Source organism: Anas acuta, chromosome 4 (genome assembly GCF_963932015.1).
Source record: "Anas acuta chromosome 4, bAnaAcu1.1, whole genome shotgun sequence".
NCBI lineage: Eukaryota > Metazoa > Chordata > Aves > Anseriformes > Anatidae > Anas > Anas acuta.
In genome coordinates, this window is record NC_088982.1 from 46,960,190 (window position 1) to 46,981,547 (window position 21,358).

General features: G+C 39.0%; 1 protein-coding gene across 5 annotated transcripts in view; it reads left to right on the top strand.

Moving 5' to 3' along the window:
* The window catches only part of FNIP2 (folliculin interacting protein 2), a 47,165-nt gene that overhangs the window by 14,944 nt on the left and 10,863 nt on the right, over positions 1-21,358 (top strand). For 4 of the 5 annotated variants that reach the window (XM_068681105.1, XM_068681106.1, XM_068681107.1 and 1 more), the window contains exons 2-13: positions 6,519-6,645; positions 9,736-9,867; positions 10,802-10,902; positions 10,985-11,056; positions 11,718-11,818; positions 11,961-12,050; positions 13,153-13,224; positions 13,834-13,963; positions 17,460-17,661; positions 18,230-18,318; positions 19,067-19,213; positions 19,337-19,506. In XM_068681105.1, coding sequence (XP_068537206.1) covers positions 6,519-6,645; positions 9,736-9,867; positions 10,802-10,902; positions 10,985-11,056; positions 11,718-11,818; positions 11,961-12,050; positions 13,153-13,224; positions 13,834-13,963; positions 17,460-17,661; positions 18,230-18,318; positions 19,067-19,213; positions 19,337-19,506 — 1,433 coding nt within the window. The remainder of the gene's footprint in view (positions 1-6,518; positions 6,646-9,735; positions 9,868-10,801; positions 10,903-10,984; positions 11,057-11,717; positions 11,819-11,960; positions 12,051-13,152; positions 13,225-13,833; positions 13,964-17,459; positions 17,662-18,229; positions 18,319-19,066; positions 19,214-19,336; positions 19,507-21,358) is intronic. The other variant, XM_068681103.1, reaches the window with a different exon arrangement.

The following is a 21,358-nucleotide window of genomic DNA, read 5'->3' on the forward strand; positions in this document are numbered from 1 at the left end:
TCTGAAGGATAATTGACTTTCTTTTCAGTTAAGGTTAAATAACCTCACCTTCTTTTTCTAATTAGTTTTCCTCTATTCAATTTTTTGCCACCTTCTGTGTTACTGGGTCAAGTAGCACCAATTTGCAGAGCAGGCAGGAGGGGATGCTGTGAAGTGAGGAAGGAGTGGAGGGGGCAACTCTGCTTCCCTTCTAAATGATCTCTAGGTTAAGCATTACATCAAAGTAATCTGGAGTGTGAGTAGTGTTTCTTCAGCTGCTTTTGTTGTGCCTTTTTCAGGTGTGTGACTGTTTCCAGTGAGTGAGCCTGCTGCTGTGTAACTGTGAAAACATGGTTCAGGGTAGCCTTTTCCAAATTACCATAAAGGATATTAGAATAAATATTCTGCGCTCGGTATTGCCTATTTAAAACACAGCTAAATGATGCATAGATTTCAGGCTCTTCATTTCTCTAGCCTGTGGTTGTTGTGCTGAAGCAGTGATTAGTCACTTTCTAAAATGTTCTAAGGTCAGCTCAAGTAGTCTTCAAATATAAATAAATAGGTCACGTTTCAGTTACTGCGTGCATGCTGGTTGTTATAAAGGTGAACCAGGAGCTTTCTTAGTAAATGTGAGGGTTAGAGATCTGTATTAACTGAAAATACTGATTAAAGGCAGAATGGGGCAAGCATTTTTGGCTCCTTTACAGAAAAAAACAATTCTGCTTTTCCCCTAAGTGAGAGAGGTCTCCTTCCCTCAGTGTATTGTATCTGTAATGGAATAAATGCTGAACAAGCCCAAGGTCAGTGACTTAATATGCCAGCTGAGGAGAAGTAAAGCAAATTTAAACTTCCTCTGGAATCTGAGGAGAAACCTTAGTAGGGTATCTGTAAACTATTTATGACTTTTGTGTCTTTCGTACAAAAAAAATATATATAAATACTGTTCTATCTATCTAATAGACCTGTTCCAGGTACAGAAAAACTGTTCTTTGTTGTATGAACGTAGCTTGATTTTTATTCCGTTGTTGAGACTTGAAGGTGATTTTTATTAGTTCTAGCATCTCCCAGATGCAGGAAGGATCCCCTCTGAAGGTGAGCTTAGACAAGCTGAACTGTTCAAACAGACTGCTGATGCTGAAGGGGTGGTCACGTTGCCTTTTCCTTTGCTTTCTGGCAACATGCTCTTGTCCTTTTCCCCTTGTGCTGGCTCTGGTTGTTCCAAACCTTCTGGAACTGGCTTCCCTTAGGGAGTCGATTTAGCTCACTAAACAGACAGAAAACTGACTCAGGGAATAAGAAAACCCAATTAACCTTCTAACTAGCCTCAATACTTAGTTGAAATGGATGGGGAACATTTTCTTTGTGCCCTTTCCTAAAGGTGTATAGCTCTGTGGGTGAAGTGAGTTAGCGTAACTCATGCTGCCACCAAGAGGTGGAGGTCCTGCTGCCTTCTACTTTTTCCAGCTACTTTTCTGAGCCACTTTCTTTTGCTGTGACAAATGTCTGCTGTTATGGAGAACTTGACCTGTTTGTGGAATGGTCCAGCAAGTACCAGAGCTGACGTGAATAATTGGAAAGGTTGTGCAGTTAGAAAAAGGAGAGGAAGGGTGTGGGAGGCTTTTATTGCTGTGATAGAGAAATAAAACTGTTCAGTCAAAATAGCCAAGTTCAATCTGAAATAGGAACACATGCACAAGCTCAAGTTCATCTACTGATTTCAGCAAGTTAAGAATATATAGGACCTAGCATGATACATACTTTGTAAGCCAAAGTGACCCACTTAGGCATCAGTCTCCTCACTTTCTTACCTTCCTAGAGCATACTGCTGGCAGAACTCCATTCTAACATTTTGTGGTACCTTGGCACTCAGCTTCAAAAAAAACTCACTATTTTGGTCATTGCATCTGTAATGTGTGCTTTGAGTCGCTTAGCAGTAAGCAGTTCTTTCAGCACAGAACACAAATTGTCTTGGTGCATAAGCGTTTAGCTTTGTTTTACGAAGTAGTTTTCTAGCAGGGATTGAAAATGTTGAAAATGGAAAACTTCTTACAATTTTTTTTCTTATTCTGCTTGCACGTAAACAGGGCTATGGTGGGTGATGTTTCAGTTGGTGTTCAGTAAAAACCTCTCAAAGTTTTGTTTTTTTTTTAAAGTAAGTGAAAGAAGCAGCAGTTATCCAAAGGTAGTGGTTGTATCACGCTTTATTCTTGCTAAGGGTTCATATAACGTGTGAAGGGTACACTGGGCATTAATGTGCTTCATGGTAAGCGATACTTTCCTTTGTAGGTGTATATGTAACACTACTCCTATTACAGAAGTTTCACATAATTTCCTTTGGTATTTAACACATGGCTAGGTGAGCTGTTTTAGAGATAGAAAGAAGTGTGCAAGTTGAGGTTTTACCAAATCTAAGTTTTAAGACGTGAAGTTGGAGTGTCAGAAGTAGTGGTGAAGAGCTGAAAAGCCCCTTCTCATGGGATTAGAATTAAATACTAATAACTGGACAGAATGGGCACGTAGCGTGCTGCAGCCAGGGAGCAAGGGGCTTCGTGTAAACGTGTTGAAGGCTTTCTCTTCAAAAATCAGAAGAACTAATGCAGCTATTGTTATAGATTGCATTTGCCAATGAAAAATGGAAAACATCATGTGCAAGCGTTGGTGTCAGCTTTCCATGTAACACTTCCAGAATCTTTCCGTGCCTTCTACCTGTCCTTCACGAATGCATCACAAGAATTTTTGTGGCCTTGAAGTTAATGTTAGCTTATATTGTAGCTTTGGAGGGGAAGGGGAAAGAGTCTGTTTTTTCCTTCCCTATTTTTTTCTGAAATGCTTAGAAATACGTCCTTTGGTCAGGCTTGGTGGTTGAAGTTGATTAATGAATTATTAAGTAATTGGTCAAGGTGAACACATATGTATACAAATTGCCCGTGAGCGTAGGAGCCTTCTTACCTTAGGAAAAGTAGGCTGAAATATCTCTGCCTATTTTGGATATTTGTGTCTTTTTAGACAATTGATGCGAAAGTGAAAGGGTTTTCTTAGCTTAACATTCCTTTCGATGTTTAGCTCTGCAGTGCAGAGGTGTGCTTTGTTTGTTTTCCATGAACAGATATTTTGCATAAAAAGAATCTTACCTCCCTTTATATGAGATTGTGTGAAGAAACAAACAGAAGCATGTCTTTCAGCATTGCTAAATAAGCAAGAAGCTAATTTAAAGATAAGTAATGGTTTTGGGGTTTTGGCTTTTATGTGCGTGAAATCAGAGCTGACCAATGAGTCTGTGTGCCATCTGTGTTCTTCAACGCTGTTTCTAGGAAGCAGTTGAAACTGCTGTCCCTGTTTCAGGGGCTGTATGTTATACAAGCTGGCTTAAGCTATAAAGGCTGGAAGGACTGTAATCAGTCTGCTCATCAACTTTTGTGTAGGGGAGGGAATAATCCCGGTCATCTGACTAGTCTTGTGCCTGCTGCTAGCTTCAACATTGAGGTAATGAGCCCATGCAGTTGTATGCCTGTATAGCTTGCCTGTGGGTATGCCTGATCTTATCAAATTACATTTTAGTAGGATGGAGGGTTTCTGTAATGTGTAAGACTGCTGCAAGGACTGCATCTGTGGTTTGTGCAATGCAAAGCCTGAAAGCAAAGACTTCAGTGAGATGCTGTCTGATACTTGGTTAGTGCTGCAAGAAGCATTATCTGAAATTATTTCCCTAGATTGCTCTGTATCATAAAGCTCTGATATATTTTATGCTGGTTGCTGTCTGGTACTAAGATGTGTTTAAAATTATGAAAGATTGTAGAAATCCTTACAGAAATAAGTGCTTCATGGCCTGTGCTCCTTGGAAAAGGCACTTGAACAGGCTGGTGAACTGGCTCTGGTTTGGGATCTGTTACGGAAGAACCCTGCTCACTTCTTACTCAGAAGTGGGCACAGCACCAATATGAATTTTGTTTTAGTGCAGAGCATGGGGGCTCACTGGTTCATAATGAAACCCAAATGCAGGCAAGACAAGTATCAAGTGTGCTTTCAGCAGTGGTGGTTGGGTACAGGGCTGTGCTGGCAAACTCTGTGCCTGAAATGAATGAATCTTTTTCAGTTCAGACTTTCAGTCCTGTGGTCTGAACTGCTGACCCTATTGAGCCAGTCCTGGAGGTTTGTGTGGTGTGTGTGTTTTTTTTTTTTTTGCTTTGTTTTTTTTTTAAAAAAAAAAAAGCTTAACTCTTTAAGGATGTAATGATGTCGCCTTTCTTTGGAAGGGCGATCTGCGGGCCGTTTTAATAAAGCAGCATGGTTACTTCAGGTATGACTGTGGTGCTGCCTGCTGCAAAAAAAGTGTGCAAGTAAATAATCACCTGTGTATCTGAAGAGGTAGAGTATATGGTACAGAAAAGAATATCCAGCTCATGAGGTAGACCAGCATGAAGCCTATTGCTGGCTCTGGCTTTCTTGCATTCTGTATAACTGGATTTTGTAATGGTGTTGCATAGGCAGTGGGTTGAGAAACTACTGCCAGCCTTGTAAAACAGACCGTGTTCTCACAGCTCTTTGTGGGTGCGAGGCGTGTAGGATCTCTGGGCAGTATCAGCAGTGGTATCGGGTCTGGTCTCATACAGATTATGTTAATGCTGTGATTCTCTTTGAAAGGGAAAACTTGAAAAGAAGTGTCTGGCACTCCTGGTGTTTTAGGGGCAGCGTGCTACAAATGCATCAATGAGTTTCCTCACTGTTGATGGCAAAACAGCCTTCAGCAGTATTCCCTGATCCAGCTCTGGGTGCTGGGCCCTTACATGTTACATACATAGAGTGTACTTGCATTAGAGCACTTCAAGTGGAGATAAGGATCAGGCTTACTCTTTCCAAAGGTATTTAAAATAAGAGTAAAATCTTGCAGACAGGTACTTAAGCCTTGGAGAAAGATGCTTAATTAGCCTTGTATTTCTTCCTAGCTATGTAGAAAGGGGGATTGATCTCTGAAATGCAAGATGAAGTACAAAGAAGAAATTATGCCAGCTTGACTTGTACTGACTTTGCAAGTCTGAGTGTTGCCCATGGTTACCTTACTGACTAGCAGGAGCTGATGACATTTACCTCGTCATTTATTTATGGCTGTTGGAGCATGGAATAAAAGAAATAGCTTCAGAAATTCTCATCTTCCAGCTGTACAGTGTTTTTGTGCTCCCCCCTCAACTCTCCACCTTCCCTCTCTGCAAGGCATAGTTTAGGAAAATTCCTATGTGAAACATCCTTTTGGGTGGGAGATCAGCGTAGCCTTGACTGAAGTCTGTTATGCAATTTGTTAAACTAACAGCTATTAATAAGTTGTACTCTTACCCCTGGATATGGTCTATCCAGGTCAGGGATGAGGCAATATGACTGAGCACCAGGCTGCCACCAGAGCTGTGGGGCAGTGCTTTACACATTATTAGTTTCTGCTATTAATTCCAGCTTGTCAGCTACGGAGTATGAAAAACATCTTCTGTAGCTGAATCCGAGGCTCAGCAAGCCTCCATGCTCCAACATGTATGCCAGCTCCCTTGGGAATTAAGAAAGAATCTCTTGCTGCTGCAGCTGTGATCAGTCATGCTCTTCAGCTCCATGTGGTAGCTTGAGGAGACAAGTGGTGTGTCATGGTGTGTCTCTGGGGAGCTGGCAGGTTCTAGGTTCAGAGACTCATTTTACTTCAGCTACAGTCTCAACAATAGAATCACAGAATCTTCAGGGTTGGAAAAGACCTCCCAGATCGTCCGGTCTAACCATGCCCCTGCCACCACTATCACCCACTAGACCATGTCCCTAAGTGCCACGTCCAACCTTTCCTTGAACACCCCCAGGGACGGTGACTCCACCACCTTCCTGGGCAACCCATCCCAATGCCTGACTGCTCTTTCTGAGAAGAAATGTCTCCTCATTTCTGATCTATGTGTCTTGGTTTCATCTACTAAACGAGTTACATCATTGTTGGAGATCGAGTCTCAGTAATCTATGACAGCTCTTAAAACCTTGAACATCCCCAAAAAGAGGAAAAATAATGCTAGGTCTTTTGGTTAAAATGGTTAAATATTGGAAAAATCATAGCTCATATGGACAGTAAAAAGATTCTAAACAATTCACTGTTTTGTTTAGAGAAGAAAAGGATGAGGGTCGGTGTAATCCTCCCAGATTATGAAAGACTGTTGCAGAGGATGGAAATCCATTGTTCTTTATTAGCACTAAGAGAAGGGCATGAAATGCTATGCCTAACTTTCAGTAAAGGTGGTCGAGACTCTGTATAGAGAAGGGAGTACATGTTAGAGTAAAGCACCAGGTTGCTGAGACATTTTTTTGTTTCTCTTCTGGAAAACTTTGAAAAAAGGGTGGATGAAACTTGGTCTGGCTGTGCCTGCCTGTGTGTCTGTCCTTTTGAGTTCTGCACAGAGTTCTGATTACAGCCCAATTTTTGTAAATGCTGAATAAAAGATGTATTTGCTGAATACCTTTTGCTTTGCTTAAATAAGCCTGCAAAGTGAGTACACTATTTTTAATAACTTGTTTGTAATCTACAGCTGGTCCTCTTCGGAGTTTGACTTGAATGAAATCCGACTGATAGTTTACCAGGACTGTGAGAGAAGAGGCAGACAGGTCTTATTTGACTCCACAGCTGTCCGCAAAATTGATGAAGCTGTTATTCAGGTATGAAATGTGAACTGTGCATTTGTCCTATTGCTCTTCTGTTTGCCTTCCCAAAAGCAGGAATGGAATTTTTAAAATGACAATGTCAAATTCATAATCTTATTTGTGATCTTTCACTTGTTCTGAGTTCTGTGATAGCGGCACCAAGAGTGTTAGATATCTGTTAGAATCTGTTACTTGGTATTTTTTAATACAAATGTGTTATTGGAACTTAACCAACTTAAGCCTGACTTACTTCCAAGCAAAGTAATTTGTACCCCTTTAAACTGAGCACTGCCTTAGCCTTTTAATGTTGGATGTGATTTTTTTTTTTGTTGTTAGCTGTTTGGGCAGTCCCATTGTTCTGGTGATGTCTAGCTTGTCTAAATGTGCTGGTCCTCCTTTAGTGTTTGCATTAGTGAAGTTGTTGGCTTTCTGTAAATGAAAACAACTCTATTTTGTCTAACCACCTCATCATGTGTAAGACTAACACATGGCAGTGTGTGGACACAACTTCTGATGGTACAAATACAGGCAAGAGTAGCTATTGGGAAGATGCAAATTGTTCTGTTTTCTACGCACACAAATTGTGGAATAATGTTCTGGCGAACTTGGGTGATTTAAGACAAGCAAAACAATATTTTTTTCTGCCATACTAGCTCTGTTTCTTTTCTGCATTGAATTATATAAAGTTTGTTTGTTCTGAAGTCTTTGTTACAACCTGCAGTTTTATCCTGGCAAACCACTGTGATTGTAGAATCCCTAGCTATACTCAAATAGTTGTGACTGTTAAAATTACTTATGCAGGTGCTTTTAAAAACAAACAAAACACAGCACTTTCTAACTATTTCAGTCATGCAACAAATATATAATTGTTCCACATCACTCAGACTGATGAGCATCATCAGCTAATGACTGATTATGAGCTTATGAGGGTAAGTGGGTCAGACTGATCTGTTAATCCCTTCACCCACCACCCCATAAAACCTAGTATCAACATTCTTATTTTGTGTCTTAAAGTTGGTTAAAAACACACAGCATGTGAGGACAAAATGTGTGGAAGAAACGTTTCTGGCTCCATTTAAATGTTCAAAATACCCCATTTGCTTTAATACTTTAAAAGGTGAACTGCAAAATGACCTATCAAAAATGGTGCAGCACTGGCATAACACAGATTAAAATTTCCCTCATAGCATGTGATAAAGGATATTACCTGTTTTCCCAGCAGACACTAGTCTAGGTACCCTTGTAAAAAAGAAATGCCAGAGCACTTTGAATGATGAGTAGAGAGGACATTGACATTAAGTGAATGATATGCTACCAGTAAGTCTAGAATTTACTCAAATTTAAGGCAGGATTACTCTTAAGCTGTCCTATGTAAACTGAAGTCAAGGGTGTTTGTGTGTATACTGTACATTTATGCACTCTTCTAGAATGTAATAAATGCTTTATTCACATCAGATATTCAAAATACGTTGTCTTTGAAGCGTGCATTAAACTTACCTGGGGGAACTAGCAGGCTTGTTTAATGTACTCATTTTTCTCAGTATTTTTGATCTAATCTCCCATTCTTTCTGCAGGTGGTGTGTGTCTGCTTTTTATTTGGCATTTTTGTCAATAGCTTGTTAAGCACGTGGCTACTAACCCTTGGTCATTATAAACACCTAATGACAGTGACATAACTAGTTACAAATAAATAGTAGGCCAAGAAAAAACACAATACAAAATACAAAAGGAGTGCAGGTATGGGATGAAATATAGAAGAACAAGACTTCTATGCCAGGAGGTTTATTTTAAATCAACAGGGATGTTCTACCATTACTGTACTGTAAACTTACAAAAAGTACAGATTGTCTGTTCCACTTTTTTTGGTTCACTCTTCCCTCTTCCTGTTTCTGCATCTCTCCTTTTGCTTATTTCATCTCCTTATCATGATTTGAGTATTCTAAAGCTTACTGCAGTTATTGCAGTGTAGTACTCAGTTTTTATCTGAAAAAAATCAGTTTTGTGGAATATTGGATTCTATTTTAATTTCCTGTTACAGTTCCTTTCCCAAAATACAGGACATAAATTTGGCTGTGTTGCACTAGCCTCTTGGTTATTATAAATTCTTTTTGTCTGCTGCTTTCTTTTCTGTAAAGTGTTATCTGTGGTTACCTTGGTCACGCTAAAATCTATTTAACTTGAACTCTGCTAGTGCATGTTTCCAGTGAGTTACAAGCTCGTACAAAAAGATCTGTTAAAATGTATTTCGTTCTGATGTGCACCGAAGAAACGGAGGCTTCCATTAATACACATTAAGTACATGTTCAGTAAAGGATTTTAAATTTCTTAAATGTGTAAGGTTAAATAGCGTGTGATGGTCTTAAGGCTATGTAAGCAGTCTTCACTGAAGGTTAGTTTTGTTAAATGAGTTAAATGCAGCATTTCTAATGAAAGATGTATAAATAGTATTAATGTAATATTTTCCAAGGCTTCCTTTCCGTCTCTGGTCAGTTCTACAATGTTACTAAACATAGTGACTCGAGAGTAAGCTTTCCTTAGATCCAGATGACTTAAATTAATTAGCTTGTCTTTTGCAACTCCTATTCAGGTTTAACTAATGGATTTTATAACCCGCTAGCTCTACCAAATGATGCATTACTTATTCCTTGATTTTGTTGGCTGTTCTTCTGGTTAAGGATCTGATAATCAGTTAGGAAGCAAAAGTAATATGTGGCTTGACTAATTGTGCAAATGGTTACAGAAATTGATTTGTAAGCAGCCTATAGGCAAGATTTGTTTATATAAACTTTGGCAAATGTTACTCACCATGTGTTTGTAACAATTGGGGATCATCTTCCAGTAGAACTTTATCTGACTAATTACTCTGTGATATTGTTGAAACTTGTCTGAGGATCTAAATGTGAGTAATTCTGTATTTATTTTGTCATACTAGCCTTTTTTCTTATAGGATCAATACATGTGTTTTGAACCAAATAAGTGTTTGATTCTGTCGCTGAACTATATTTTAAGAAAAATCTTATCATGCTGTTTTTATGGATGAGAATCTTATTTTCGTAATTATTATTTTATTTCTTATATTGCTCTTATTGCTTTGTTTTGATACAGAAAATGGCAGAGGATGCTGCTGTAAAGGCTTCTGTCAAGAACTGCCAAGCAGGCAACGGGAACAATATTTCTTCCCATAGCCCCTCGATAAGCTGTTTGCAAAATATCAGAGAGCAAATACCGAAGTACCAGGTACTGTTATTTATTACTTCTATGTATCTGTCTTACTGAAGAAGCCTTAACTTACATGTGCTGAATCCCTAGTTACAATTTTAGTATTTTCAAGTTACGGTAGATAACTCAAGATTCTGATTATATTTAAGGTGGTGTAGAGTAAGTGTACGTGGGCACATCTTAAGCTTTTATTCTATGTTGACCTCTTTGAAAGCATTAGAAAATAATAGCATTAACAACTCTGAAAGTCAAAAGCACTAAACAGTTCCCTCTTCTAGTTATAAACATGACTGTCAGTCATATCAGTTCAGTTCTGAAGAAGCTATTGGACATGGTAGATGAGGGGGACTTAATGTCTCATTGTAACATGAAACTTCTAAGAACAATTTTATGATACTCGAAACTTCTAAGAACAATTTCGTGATACTCTGTCTGTGAAAGCATGACTATTTTATCTGGAAAAAATACAATTTGAAGCATCTATAGAACAAGGTAGAAGAAAAATTGTATACAAGTAGAAGGTAAATCAGTTTCTTCAGAATTGATAACCTCAATATTTGTTGTTCATGGTTAGTCTTTTGAAACATAAGAAGAAATTGGCTTGATCGCCCCTAGAAATGCAGTCTTCACAAATTATTTTCCAATAAAAGATGCTTCTGAGAAGTCTTCTGTAGGGGCAGAAAAGGAGAACTTAAAAATTTGACTTGTGAAGATAGTTTAATGCTTGTAGCAGTGTTTCCTCTAGTGAGCAAAACCAACTACATCTTCTAGCTGTCCTTGCTTGTACTTGCATTTAGTGTGTCAGAACCACACAGGATCATATTTTTGCATGAAAAAGCAGAATGTATTCTCCATTCAAAATGTGGCACTATGTCACTATTCTCAATTGAAATATGAAATAGTATGTCAAGTCATTACTGACTTTGCTTTTCCTTTCTTCTTGTCTGTGTAGTACACTAGACCAGCCTCTGATGTCAACATGCTGGGAGAAATGATGTTTGGCTCGGTGGCAATGAGTTACAAAGGTTCCACCTTGAAAATCCACTACATACGGTGAGTGTCCTTTTCTGTGATGTGCTCCCTTGTCAGGCGCTTGGAACTGATGACTCACTGAAATGATTGTTTATCCTTTCAGCTCTCCCCCTCAACTGATGATAAGTAAAGTCTTCTCAGCCAGGGTAGGAAGCTTCAGTGGAAGCAACAATAAGTAAGAACGTCTCTCTTCTTCCCCTCCATACCCTCCCACCCTCGTTCTCCAATACAGTTGTCTTTCATTTTTTTTCCTTTTGTAGGCCTTCTGTCACTGCTTTAAAATTTGACTTAGCTGAAGTGGAAAGGTCTAGTCGAAAATTGGAAATGAAGGCTGAAATGAGGGCTTGTGGTTAAGTGTGAACTTGAAAAGTCTCAGCCAGGACATAGAAGAAGAAAAATCAGTTGATCACTTGAGTTTCTGCTTCTTAATTTGTCAAAGGCATGCCATAAACTTCAGAGGTTAGGTACTTTGGACATTCAAAACATCTATCCTTTCCTTTTAAGAGTGAAGCAATATGTTGCAAGAAGCACTTGTTTCCTTCAGCAATAGCAAAAGCTACTGTTTCTCATCTTTCTCTTTTCCTTTATCTCAAAAATGGGCAAGTTTGAAAAAACTGAATCCTGTGTATGATACACAGAAGCTTACAACAACTCAAAGAGGGAGTTTATATAGAAAAGGACTCTTTTCCTTTTAGTTTCAGAAAACCTACTGATCCTTTGAATGTAATTCTGAAGTTAATCTTCAATTTTCACTTTTTCATAACATGAGTCTAATCTTCAAGCTAATACTAATGATTATTGATCGTTAGAAACACTGCCTTTTTCTCTTTTCTTAGCTTACAAGATAGCTTTGAATATATCAACCAAGATTCCAGCTTGGGAAAGCTGAACTCTAATCAGAATGGTTTGGGAACCTGTCGCAGTGGAAGTAATTTAGGTAAATATTTGCAGGTTCTATGTCTTTCTGACAGTGTGACACCATCTGTTCCTTTAGTTTGTTGTTTGTTTTTTTTTTTCCTGTGCATCACCTTTTCCTTTTTTTTGCGTTGCATTTTCTCTAGATTGCTTTTGTTTCCTAGGTGTGTTACAGCTGTGTAGCAGCAAACTGCTGCAGGGTGTGTCTGAAGGAGGTCCCCTCCGGCTCATCCGCAGTGCTTCTTTCTTTGCAGGTTTGTGTGGAATGCCAACCACAGTGTGACCCATCCATATGCACACAAATCCAGCTCCTCTGAATTCTTATGAGAGAAACATAATTACTCTCTAGAAATAGAAAGGGCTGAGAGAGTGACAACAGACAAATGTGGCTTTATACTTAAAATCTTTCTTCCAAACAACTGGCTGAATTAATTGCTTTTTGTTTATTTTCTAATTCCAGTGCTTAATTTTAAAGACATTTTTATGCAGTGTGTTTAATAATATATGAGCCCTTATATTTCTTAGGGAAGTTATGTTTCTTGCCTTGCTGATTTCTTGCTAGTGTGGAGGTGTACTGCTGATAATACAGCTTTTTCTTCTATATCGTACTAATTTTCTAAAAATAAACCTTTCAAAACTACTTCTTGAGCTAAGTCTGAGGGGCTTTAATTTTCTTCAACAATATCAATTCCTTTAATTTTTAAAAACTCAGCGCTGCTTTACATAGTCTCCTTTTACAGGCATACTGATGACCCATGCAGGTGGGTAGATATTGGGCTTAGTTAGTTCATTAATTAAAAAAAGAACTTGAATACCAATGCAGTTTCTTCACAGCCTTTGCAAATTTTGCATGCTCTACAATTTCAGTGACTGCACTACTAACACTTCAGTGTAGTACATCGTAAGCTGAATGTTTCTTACCATGAAGCTGTGTAGATAATAAATCTCTGCTTGGGGAGTAAATCAGAAGCTTGAAGGACATGTTTGACTATTCTGTTGTAATATTTGACTTGTATAAGTTAAAAATCTTGCAAACAAGTTGAGTGACAGTACCACCAGTTCTTGTAATCAAAAATTAGATGCATTTTGTAATGTAGACTGTATTAACATTCTTAAGGTTCTTAGAGACACCTTAGATTGGGCCAAGTAACTAACTTCCTCTAGTAACATTATATTCAGTATAGACCTAGTGTTTGCTACTACCTCTGCTCATGCAACACTACTTATTTGGAGTAATGGTACAGGATGTAACTTTGGTGTTTTATGACCTTTAATCTCAAGCATTTCTTTAAAATGCTGACAAATAGTATAATGAGTTAAGTAATATTTTCTATTGATCTGTTCTGTTTGTTTTAGCACACAGTACACCTGTTGATATGCCCAGCAGAGGACAAAATGAGGACAGAGACAGTGGCATTGCTCGGTCAGGTATCTGCTGTTTCTCTTGTTTGCCTACTTTTGTAATTGTTACAGTTCTTTGGCTCAGCGGATCACGTGGAATTTAGGCACCTTTATGACCAAAATCCAAATTTCTTTGACATCTGCTAAGCAGTTTTCTTTCTGCTATTGCCGAAGACTTTATGCAAGAATATTTATAGTGATGCTCTTTGTTTACAGATATTGTTTTGTTTTTTACCAATCTATAAGATGGAGGAAGAACTGGTTGGTCCTCTAACTATAGCAAGGGAAGAGAAGAGGTGATTGCACTGAATAGAAAAAAGGTCAAGAGACCAAGAGGTGTATCTAGTGTAATGAGAGCAAACATCTTATGGCAGAATGCTTTTAACAGGAATAAGATTACTTTTAATATGTTCTAGGAGAGATCCCTGTCTTTATAAGAAAATAATATTCTATGGCAAGAAGAACTTTTTAAAATAATTGTGCCTCCAGTTGCAAGCAAGTTATATGAAAACTGCTCTAATTCTTTTACAAAGAGCAGTAAGCAAGAACAATGTTTATGTGCATTTGTTCCCTGTCAGAGTGTGAAGAAAAGCATTTGACTGGCACTCAGTATGTATTTTTTTCCTTTTTTGATAGCATCTCTCAGCAGTCTTCTGGTCACTCCTTTTCCATCTCCAAGCTCTTCATCATCATCTTCTAGCAGCTATCAACGTCGCTGGCTCCGAAGTCAGACAACTAGTTTAGAGAACGGAATAATTCCAAGGTGGTGAGTGCAACACCTTTCTGGTTATAACAGCTGTTTGGCAATAATTTAAGCAGAGTTTAAGCCTCTTTTATTTAAAAGCATGAATTCTGTCATAAATACTGTCAGTTCATTCTGATTTCTGTGCATGTTAGGTAAGATTGCCGGTGTGATTGGCTGAGTCTACAAGGCCTGATTTGACATACTTACTGAATGTAGAGTCTGTCTAAAGACCCCATCCTGAAAAGCAAATTAAATTTTTCTCTATTTCTGAAGGAGCAGAGCCTGTTGAGATGAAAGACGGTAACAGCACCACTGCCATAATAACATTATACCACAATGAAGTCTTGACTAGTGAGCAATTACTGAAATTGTAGAGTAATAGCCCATGACAACTCTCTTGGCTAGCACTGGGTGTTCCTGATGTGACTTCTGCCAAAACAGGAAGAAAAAAGAGCTGTGATCAAAAAGCTTGGCTTCTGTTTTGGAATTTTATTAGCTTTTGTAGCTCAATAGCATAACAAAGCATGGAATGCAGCAGACCTTTTGTAGCTAACAAGCAAATTTTTCTGTTGTCAGCTGCAAAATAGTGAATGGGTCTTGATTGTCTGCTCATATGTACTCATCCACCTGCACCAAGAAACCGTATGGAATTAGTGGAGGACTACAAGAAACTTGTACTGTGTGGCCTGTGTTACTCTTCACTGTCTTCAGTTAGGAGAACCTTAGAAACTGCCAGTTGAAATATGTGGTCTACTTAAAAAACAAAACAAAAAAAAACACCGCACTATTTTTGATAAGCCCAATTTCAAATGTTATGTGTGTGAAAATGTTAAAACACTGAGAAGGAAATAAGGTAATTTCAGGCAAATTAAAGTAGCAGCTGCATTTTGACAGTTAGAAAGTTCTTTGAAGTGTTATGAACGTAACAAATTGTTTAAAGGAAAGTAGCTGTACTGGGCTTCTAATTCACTGGAGGGAATAGCTTGTCTCTTTTCCTCATGGGAGAATCCATGCTGAGGAAAGATCTTGGAAACAGGGCATTATTAGTTCTGCTGTTTAGAACTCCATTTGGTTTGGGGTTCTTTCTGAGCCAAATGGCCCCTTCAGATGCTTGTTTTCTGATGCTTGCTGGAGAAGCAGTAGGTTTCCGGTTGAATACTTCAATGACAGCAGAGTTTGCACTCTGTTTGTACAGCCAAGACTCCACCGTTTTCATGACTAATGTCTTAGGCCAGTAGCTCAGAGAAAATGAGATGTATAGCTGGAACTTCATGTAGTCAGTTGGCAGACAAGCTAGATTAGCAGCTTTGAAAAGGCTTTTCTTGCAGACCACTGTTTTTCAAATTCTGTTCCTGAGAAGCAGTACAAAAACTTGTCATGTTTCTGGATGCTGACTGACCCATCCTTCCCAAACTTCCTTGGGAATTTGTCTCTGCATGCAAGTTCCTGAAGTTCAAATGAGGTTGTGTTTTTGTCTTGAACTGTTTTCCCACAAACTGTTTTTGCTGGGGTTTTGTTGTTTATTTTTTCCTGTATTCCTGGACTTGTACCTCTATGATGAGAAACTTGTGTGCATAGTTTTGTTAAACCAATTAAACTGTAAAGCGCTTATTTTTAGACTGAACTTAGAATGAAAGTTTAGGATTTGGACTTTGCTCTTGGTAATTGCTTCATAGGGGCTTACAAATGCCACAGGTTTCATTTCAAGATAATTCTGATACAAGAAGCTTTCAGGAATTTAATTACCACTCACTGATATTGCAGACTTAATTCATGAGAAAAGTCCAGAAGCAAGCTGTTCCTCTGAGCTGCTGCTCTGGATGTGTCCCTCTTGTGTTCCTACAGCTTTTTCTTGTCTGTGCTTACCACTCGCTCCTTATAGTTCCTCAGTGTGGACTGAAAGCCATTTTTCTTTTGAAAGGAATACTTTAATTGAATAGTGTATATACTACTTCAAGATATTTTTCAGTTAATTCAGAAACTTTAAGCAATAAAAATAGTCTTTGCAAATTCAGTAACATCAATGTCTGTCACTGCAGTGCAAGTATTTATGGAAGAATAGAGAGGGGCTGGGAGTTGCCACCCTTCTGTATAATGACAGAAAACCTTGTGCTGGCAGATAGCTGTAGCATCTAATTCAGTTGCCCACTCAAAGGACTAAAATGGAATTTAGATCAGGTTGGTCTGGAGCACATTTAGTTCAGTTTTGAAAATCTCCCAGGAAGGGTCTCAAGAACCTCTCTGGGCAACCAATTTATGCTTTATTTTTTCTGTGAAGTTCTTTCACGTAAAACCAGAAACTCCCCTGCTGCATCTTGTTTACAGCCAAAGGTTGAGTGAACCTGTTCATCTTGAAGGCTCCGCTTCTATTTTCTGGATAACTACCCACTGGTTATTAAAAGAGCAATCAGGTGTCCCTTGAGGCTGAACACACCTAGCACTTTCAGACTTTCCTTTTGTCATGTGATCTGGGTTCCTTACCTTTTTGGTAGTTTGCTGGCCTTGCTCCGGAACTGGACACACTTCTTTTGAAGTGGCCTGATAAGCTCCTAGTAGAGGGGAATGATCACTTATCTAATGAGGTGTTGACTAGGAAGACTTTTGCCTAGTCACCTCAGCAGGTACTTAGTCTTCACCAGTGCCTGGGCACACTACTGACTCATGTTCATCTTGGTCATGTTGTTGGATGGCCAAGGCCTTTTCTGTAGGATGACACCTGAACAGTCAGCATTGAAGCCATACAGTTGCATGGTCATTATTGTTGGATTTCAGGAGGTGTCTCTTGTCCTGTTACTAATTAGGGTCCTTCTGAGTTTTCAGAAGGATACCCTACGTGGTCCAGGCAGTGTTGCTGCAGGTGTGTTCTGATCCGCAGGCCAAGTTGGTGAAGATATGAAGCAGTCTTGATCAACATCAATTGATGTGTAATACTGAAAGCTGGCAACACTAATAGAAGATATGTGGCAGAACTCTCCAGTGAATAAACAGAGCTTGGGAAAATAGTAATGATTACAAAATAGCCACTATTTTATTTTTTTAGTGGAAAACAAAGCACTTTAGATGGAAGTGTATCCAACTGGTATATTTGTAGACATTGTTTTTAGTGATTAATAAGTGGTGACACTTTGTCTTTAGTTCATTTTATTTTGTAAATTTCCTTTAACCTTTTCTTGTTAATGACTATCTGTTGTTTTTCTGTTCCCTTTTCTTAATCTCCCTTAAAGATAAATCCATAAGGAGGGTATCTGTAGTATTCTGTTTCAGAGGAAAGTGTTCACCCCAGTAATTGCTAGCCTCTTTGAGGGTTGCCTTACTTTTGATCTGTTGGAGCAAACATAGGTAAAACTTATCAATATGCTGGGTATCCTCTGTTTATGGCACGTGACAGAAAAGTATTACTTAGGCAGTAGAAGGAAAATTATTCTTAGGTTTCCTTTTTCTATATAAAGAGATGAATAGAAGACTAGTTAGTCGCTGTTCTGTGCATAGCTAACTGTCCTAACAATCTGTCTTGTAGGTCCACTGAAGAAATGTTTAGTATGGCTGATGAAAGCTGTAGCTCCAATCCTGCAATGGTCCGGAGGAAAAAAATTGCAATCAGCATAATCTTCTCTCTGCCTGAAAAAGAAGAAGCACAGAGAAACTTCCAGGATTTCTTTTTCTCTCACTTTCCTCTCTTTGAATCCCACATGAACAAGCTGAAGTATGCAATAGAAAAGGTACAGAACACCGGTTTGGTTTGATGTGGAAATATAAGTATCAAACAGAATGAAGTATTTTAGAATCATAGATGAAGAGTGGGAGAAGGTGTGTGATATGAAGCTTCCCTCCCTCCTTACCACACAAAGTCTTGAGCCTAAGCCCCATGTTGGAACTCAGCATGGGCTGAAAAGAAGCTGTAGTTTTTTTCTAGTCGGAAGGGAAATAGAGATTTACGCTGTGTGGCTTTTCTTTTTCTTGTCCTCCGATTTCACTATGAGTTTGTCCTGACTCCCTAGAGACTGTGGAAAGGATGGTATTCTCTTTTTTGCGCTGCCACTAAAGGAGCGGTAACAAAAGTTTGTTGTCTTCCCCTTACTCTCTCAAATGTTATCCTGTCTCTCCATGTTTAGTTTTAGGAGTTGGTCCCTCATCATGATGTGGAGGGAGGTTGGCAGCTACTGCTGTCCTGAGCAGTTGCATAACACTTGGGCTAGATCTTAATTATTTTGACATGTTAATGAAGCTTAAAAAGATGAAGAATGCGAGTCCTTTAAGAAGTTGTTTTGTCTTTAACTCTTAATTAAGGCCATGATCTCATGTAGAAAAATAGCAGAATCCAGCCAAAGAGTGCAGGTTTATATCAGCCGAGTCATGGATGCCCTGGGAGAATTCAGGTGAGTTGATGGAATTCTGAATTACAAGGAGAGTTGCTCTAATGAACCTCTAAAGATATTTGTCAATTTCAATTATAAGCAACTGAATGCAGGGTTTTGTAATTTAGCTAGTTTTAAAGTTAGTGTGAATGAGTTTTCTGTGCTGGGTATTGGGTACATGTTTTCTGAGAGCTTAAGTAAAAGTAGCTCAGCCATTTTCAGACTGAAAATAAAACAAATACTTTGTTTTGCTCGCTTGTGCTTTGGACTGTCAGTCTTTAAGACCTCATCAAGAGTTGGATTCTGCTGATGTCTGTGCAGGCACATGGATTGTTATATTCAGACAGTTGAGTTGTCTACTGTTAAGTGTAGATGCTGGACGGTGAAACTGACAGGAAAGTTATTGTCAAAGGCACTCTTTTTTTGGTACCTAAAAGAGGGAAGGTTGACAGCAGTTCAAGAAAAGGGTTACCTCCCCCCACCAAATAATTGGCACTTCTCTGAATAAAACTGCATAGAGGAATGCAAGAAAGGGAAGGATATGCAATTGAAGGCACTATGTTGCTGGTACTCTGAATTAAACAGGCTAATTTTGTTGGACACTAGTTGGAAAACTTTTCTAGACATGCCAGTTTGCTTAGTCTCCTAGCTCCTACCTAAGTAAATTGATATATAAAAATCAATAGACAATAGAGAATAGGTTGCCTGTATTTGCAAATTTGAAATGTATGTATTAACATGCCAATCTTTGGGAATCTTCTTTGAGCAGAATTACCATCTGGAACCTATATTCTGTTCCAAGGATTGCAGAGCCTGTGTGGCTTAATATGATGTCCAACACCTTGGAAAAGAACCAGCTATGCCAACGTTTTCTTAAAGAATTTACCTTTCTGATAGAACAGATCAACAAAAACCAGTAAGCTTTTATTTTCCCCTCTACCTAACCTATTCTCCCCCCAAAAAAAGTTTCTTAAAGGTTTGTGTGCTTCCCAGAGCATGTGGGCATGTTCTGACACTTGTGCAATATTCTTTTTCCTAGGTTCTTTGCTGCTTTGTTAACTGCGGTGCTGACGTATCATCTGGCTTGGGTGCCAACAGTAATGCCAGTTGACCATCCTCCCATAAAGGCCTTCTCTGAGAAGCGCACATCACAGTTTGTGAACATGCTGGCAAAATCCCATCCGTATAACCCTCTCTGGGCACAGCTTGGTCAGTAGGAAATTGAAAGCTTTCACTGCATTCACTTCTTACCTAAGCTACTTGGAAGTATGCATTCCTTTGTACATAGTTAGAATTGGATGTGGTTTCTCATGGTAGATCTGGACTAGGACAGCTGAGATAATGATAACTCTTCTGCCACTGGCTTGAGGTACTTGACCGGTGGCGGAAGTCTGGGTGATATTTAATTTGTCTTGGTATAAGCTGAGCAGAGTTGCCAACAGACGTCTTGAATTAAGCTAAAGGGTATTTGGAGGCCTGTTAGTGTAGCCTAGGTGCTCAGTTCTTCACTGGTTCCTTGTTGTCCTCCAATTACACTGCCTGATTAAGTGGTTTTCTATAGAAATCTTAAGAGGGTGCAAATACTGTGAATGATCTGAGCAGTTTGGGAAGAATGAGGGGAAACATCCTGGATGGAGAGAATGTAGTTGAGACTGCCCAGGCTGCCTTCATTTACCTCTTCATGGAGTTACCATGGACATAAAGACAGCAGAATAAAAGTATGGCAAGTAGCAGAGCCTCCATTCATTCAGAGTTATGTGAGTGGGCTTGGGACAAGATTTTCTCTTTATTCCAAGCTCCTCAGGTTGTTCTCTAACAAAAATCACATAGCTTTTGTTATCTTGGTACAGGGAATTAAATAATGCTATCAAATGAGTGGGTGAGAGTTCAGAACAATGCTGCCAGTGGTAGAATCCTTCAAAATCTTTGTCTTGGCAGCAGGTGTGAGTTTGGTACCAAATCAGCCTTAACTTTCAGTGATATAATGTATTGACATACATGCACACTAAAACAGTAATGTGACTTCTACACTGTGATGCTGGTCATGTTTCTTGCTTATTGTCTAACTTAGCTCTCCATAGTCTTTAAGAAATTTAAGAATTCTTATCTTGGCTGTGTAGTTGTAATAGAAGTTTCCTGTTTTAGTGTGTCTTTAAAGACTTATGCATGGGAGAAATGGGTTAGACATCCAGGGAGGGAAAAACAGAAACTTGCTTAGGGTGTTAAGGATAGAGCCAGGCCAGGGTTACAAAAAAAAGAGCTGGAGTAGGAGGTGTAAGATAAGCAGTAGGTGTTGTGGTACCTCCCAGGAGCTGCCACTAGTGACTGGTCAAGAAATCATTTCCTCTTTTTGCCTTCTGAGGCTGTGCATTGCTATCAGCACTGGCCCAGCTGAGTTCTGAGTGGCTGAACTCAAAATGCTTACTGTTTTTGTTTGGTAGTTTCAAAGCCCAAAACCTTCTATCAGGTGGTTGCAGCAACTGATGTGCAAAGTGAGATGTTGCCCTCTGCTGGTCCCCTTCTTCAGAAAGAATAAATAAATAAAGTGTCTGGGTGCCTTAAAATAGAAGTGACTTTCTATGAAGTGTTGTGCTGTAGGTGGCTTTCCCCCTCCAGAACGATGTCCTCACTAGATACTGCATATCAGTTACAATTACATAGATGCATTTGTAGGTAATGCTGTAAGAAAGACATACTCTTTTAAACATGAGCTTTGATCTAACATGCTTAGCAATAGCATGTTTTGAGGACCACAGCTGTGACATTTTTACTGTTGCATCAGTAATGTTGTATTTAAAGTCAACCATGCAAATGAATGCTAAGCCTGAATCTGATTTCTTTAGCAACTGTGCTCAACTTGAAAGAAAAGCTATCTTCCCATTTCCTTTCCAAACTGCTAGTCCTTGTGGCCCATCAGGCACTGAGGTTAATGGAATTCTACCTGAGCAGTCTTCAGCTTACTTGGTTACTGAGGAATGAGTGTGCTGGCCTGTTAAGCCATCAGACAGGTTGCAAGGGTGCCCCTAACTGGGGGAAGAGAGCATAATGATGCCACCACACA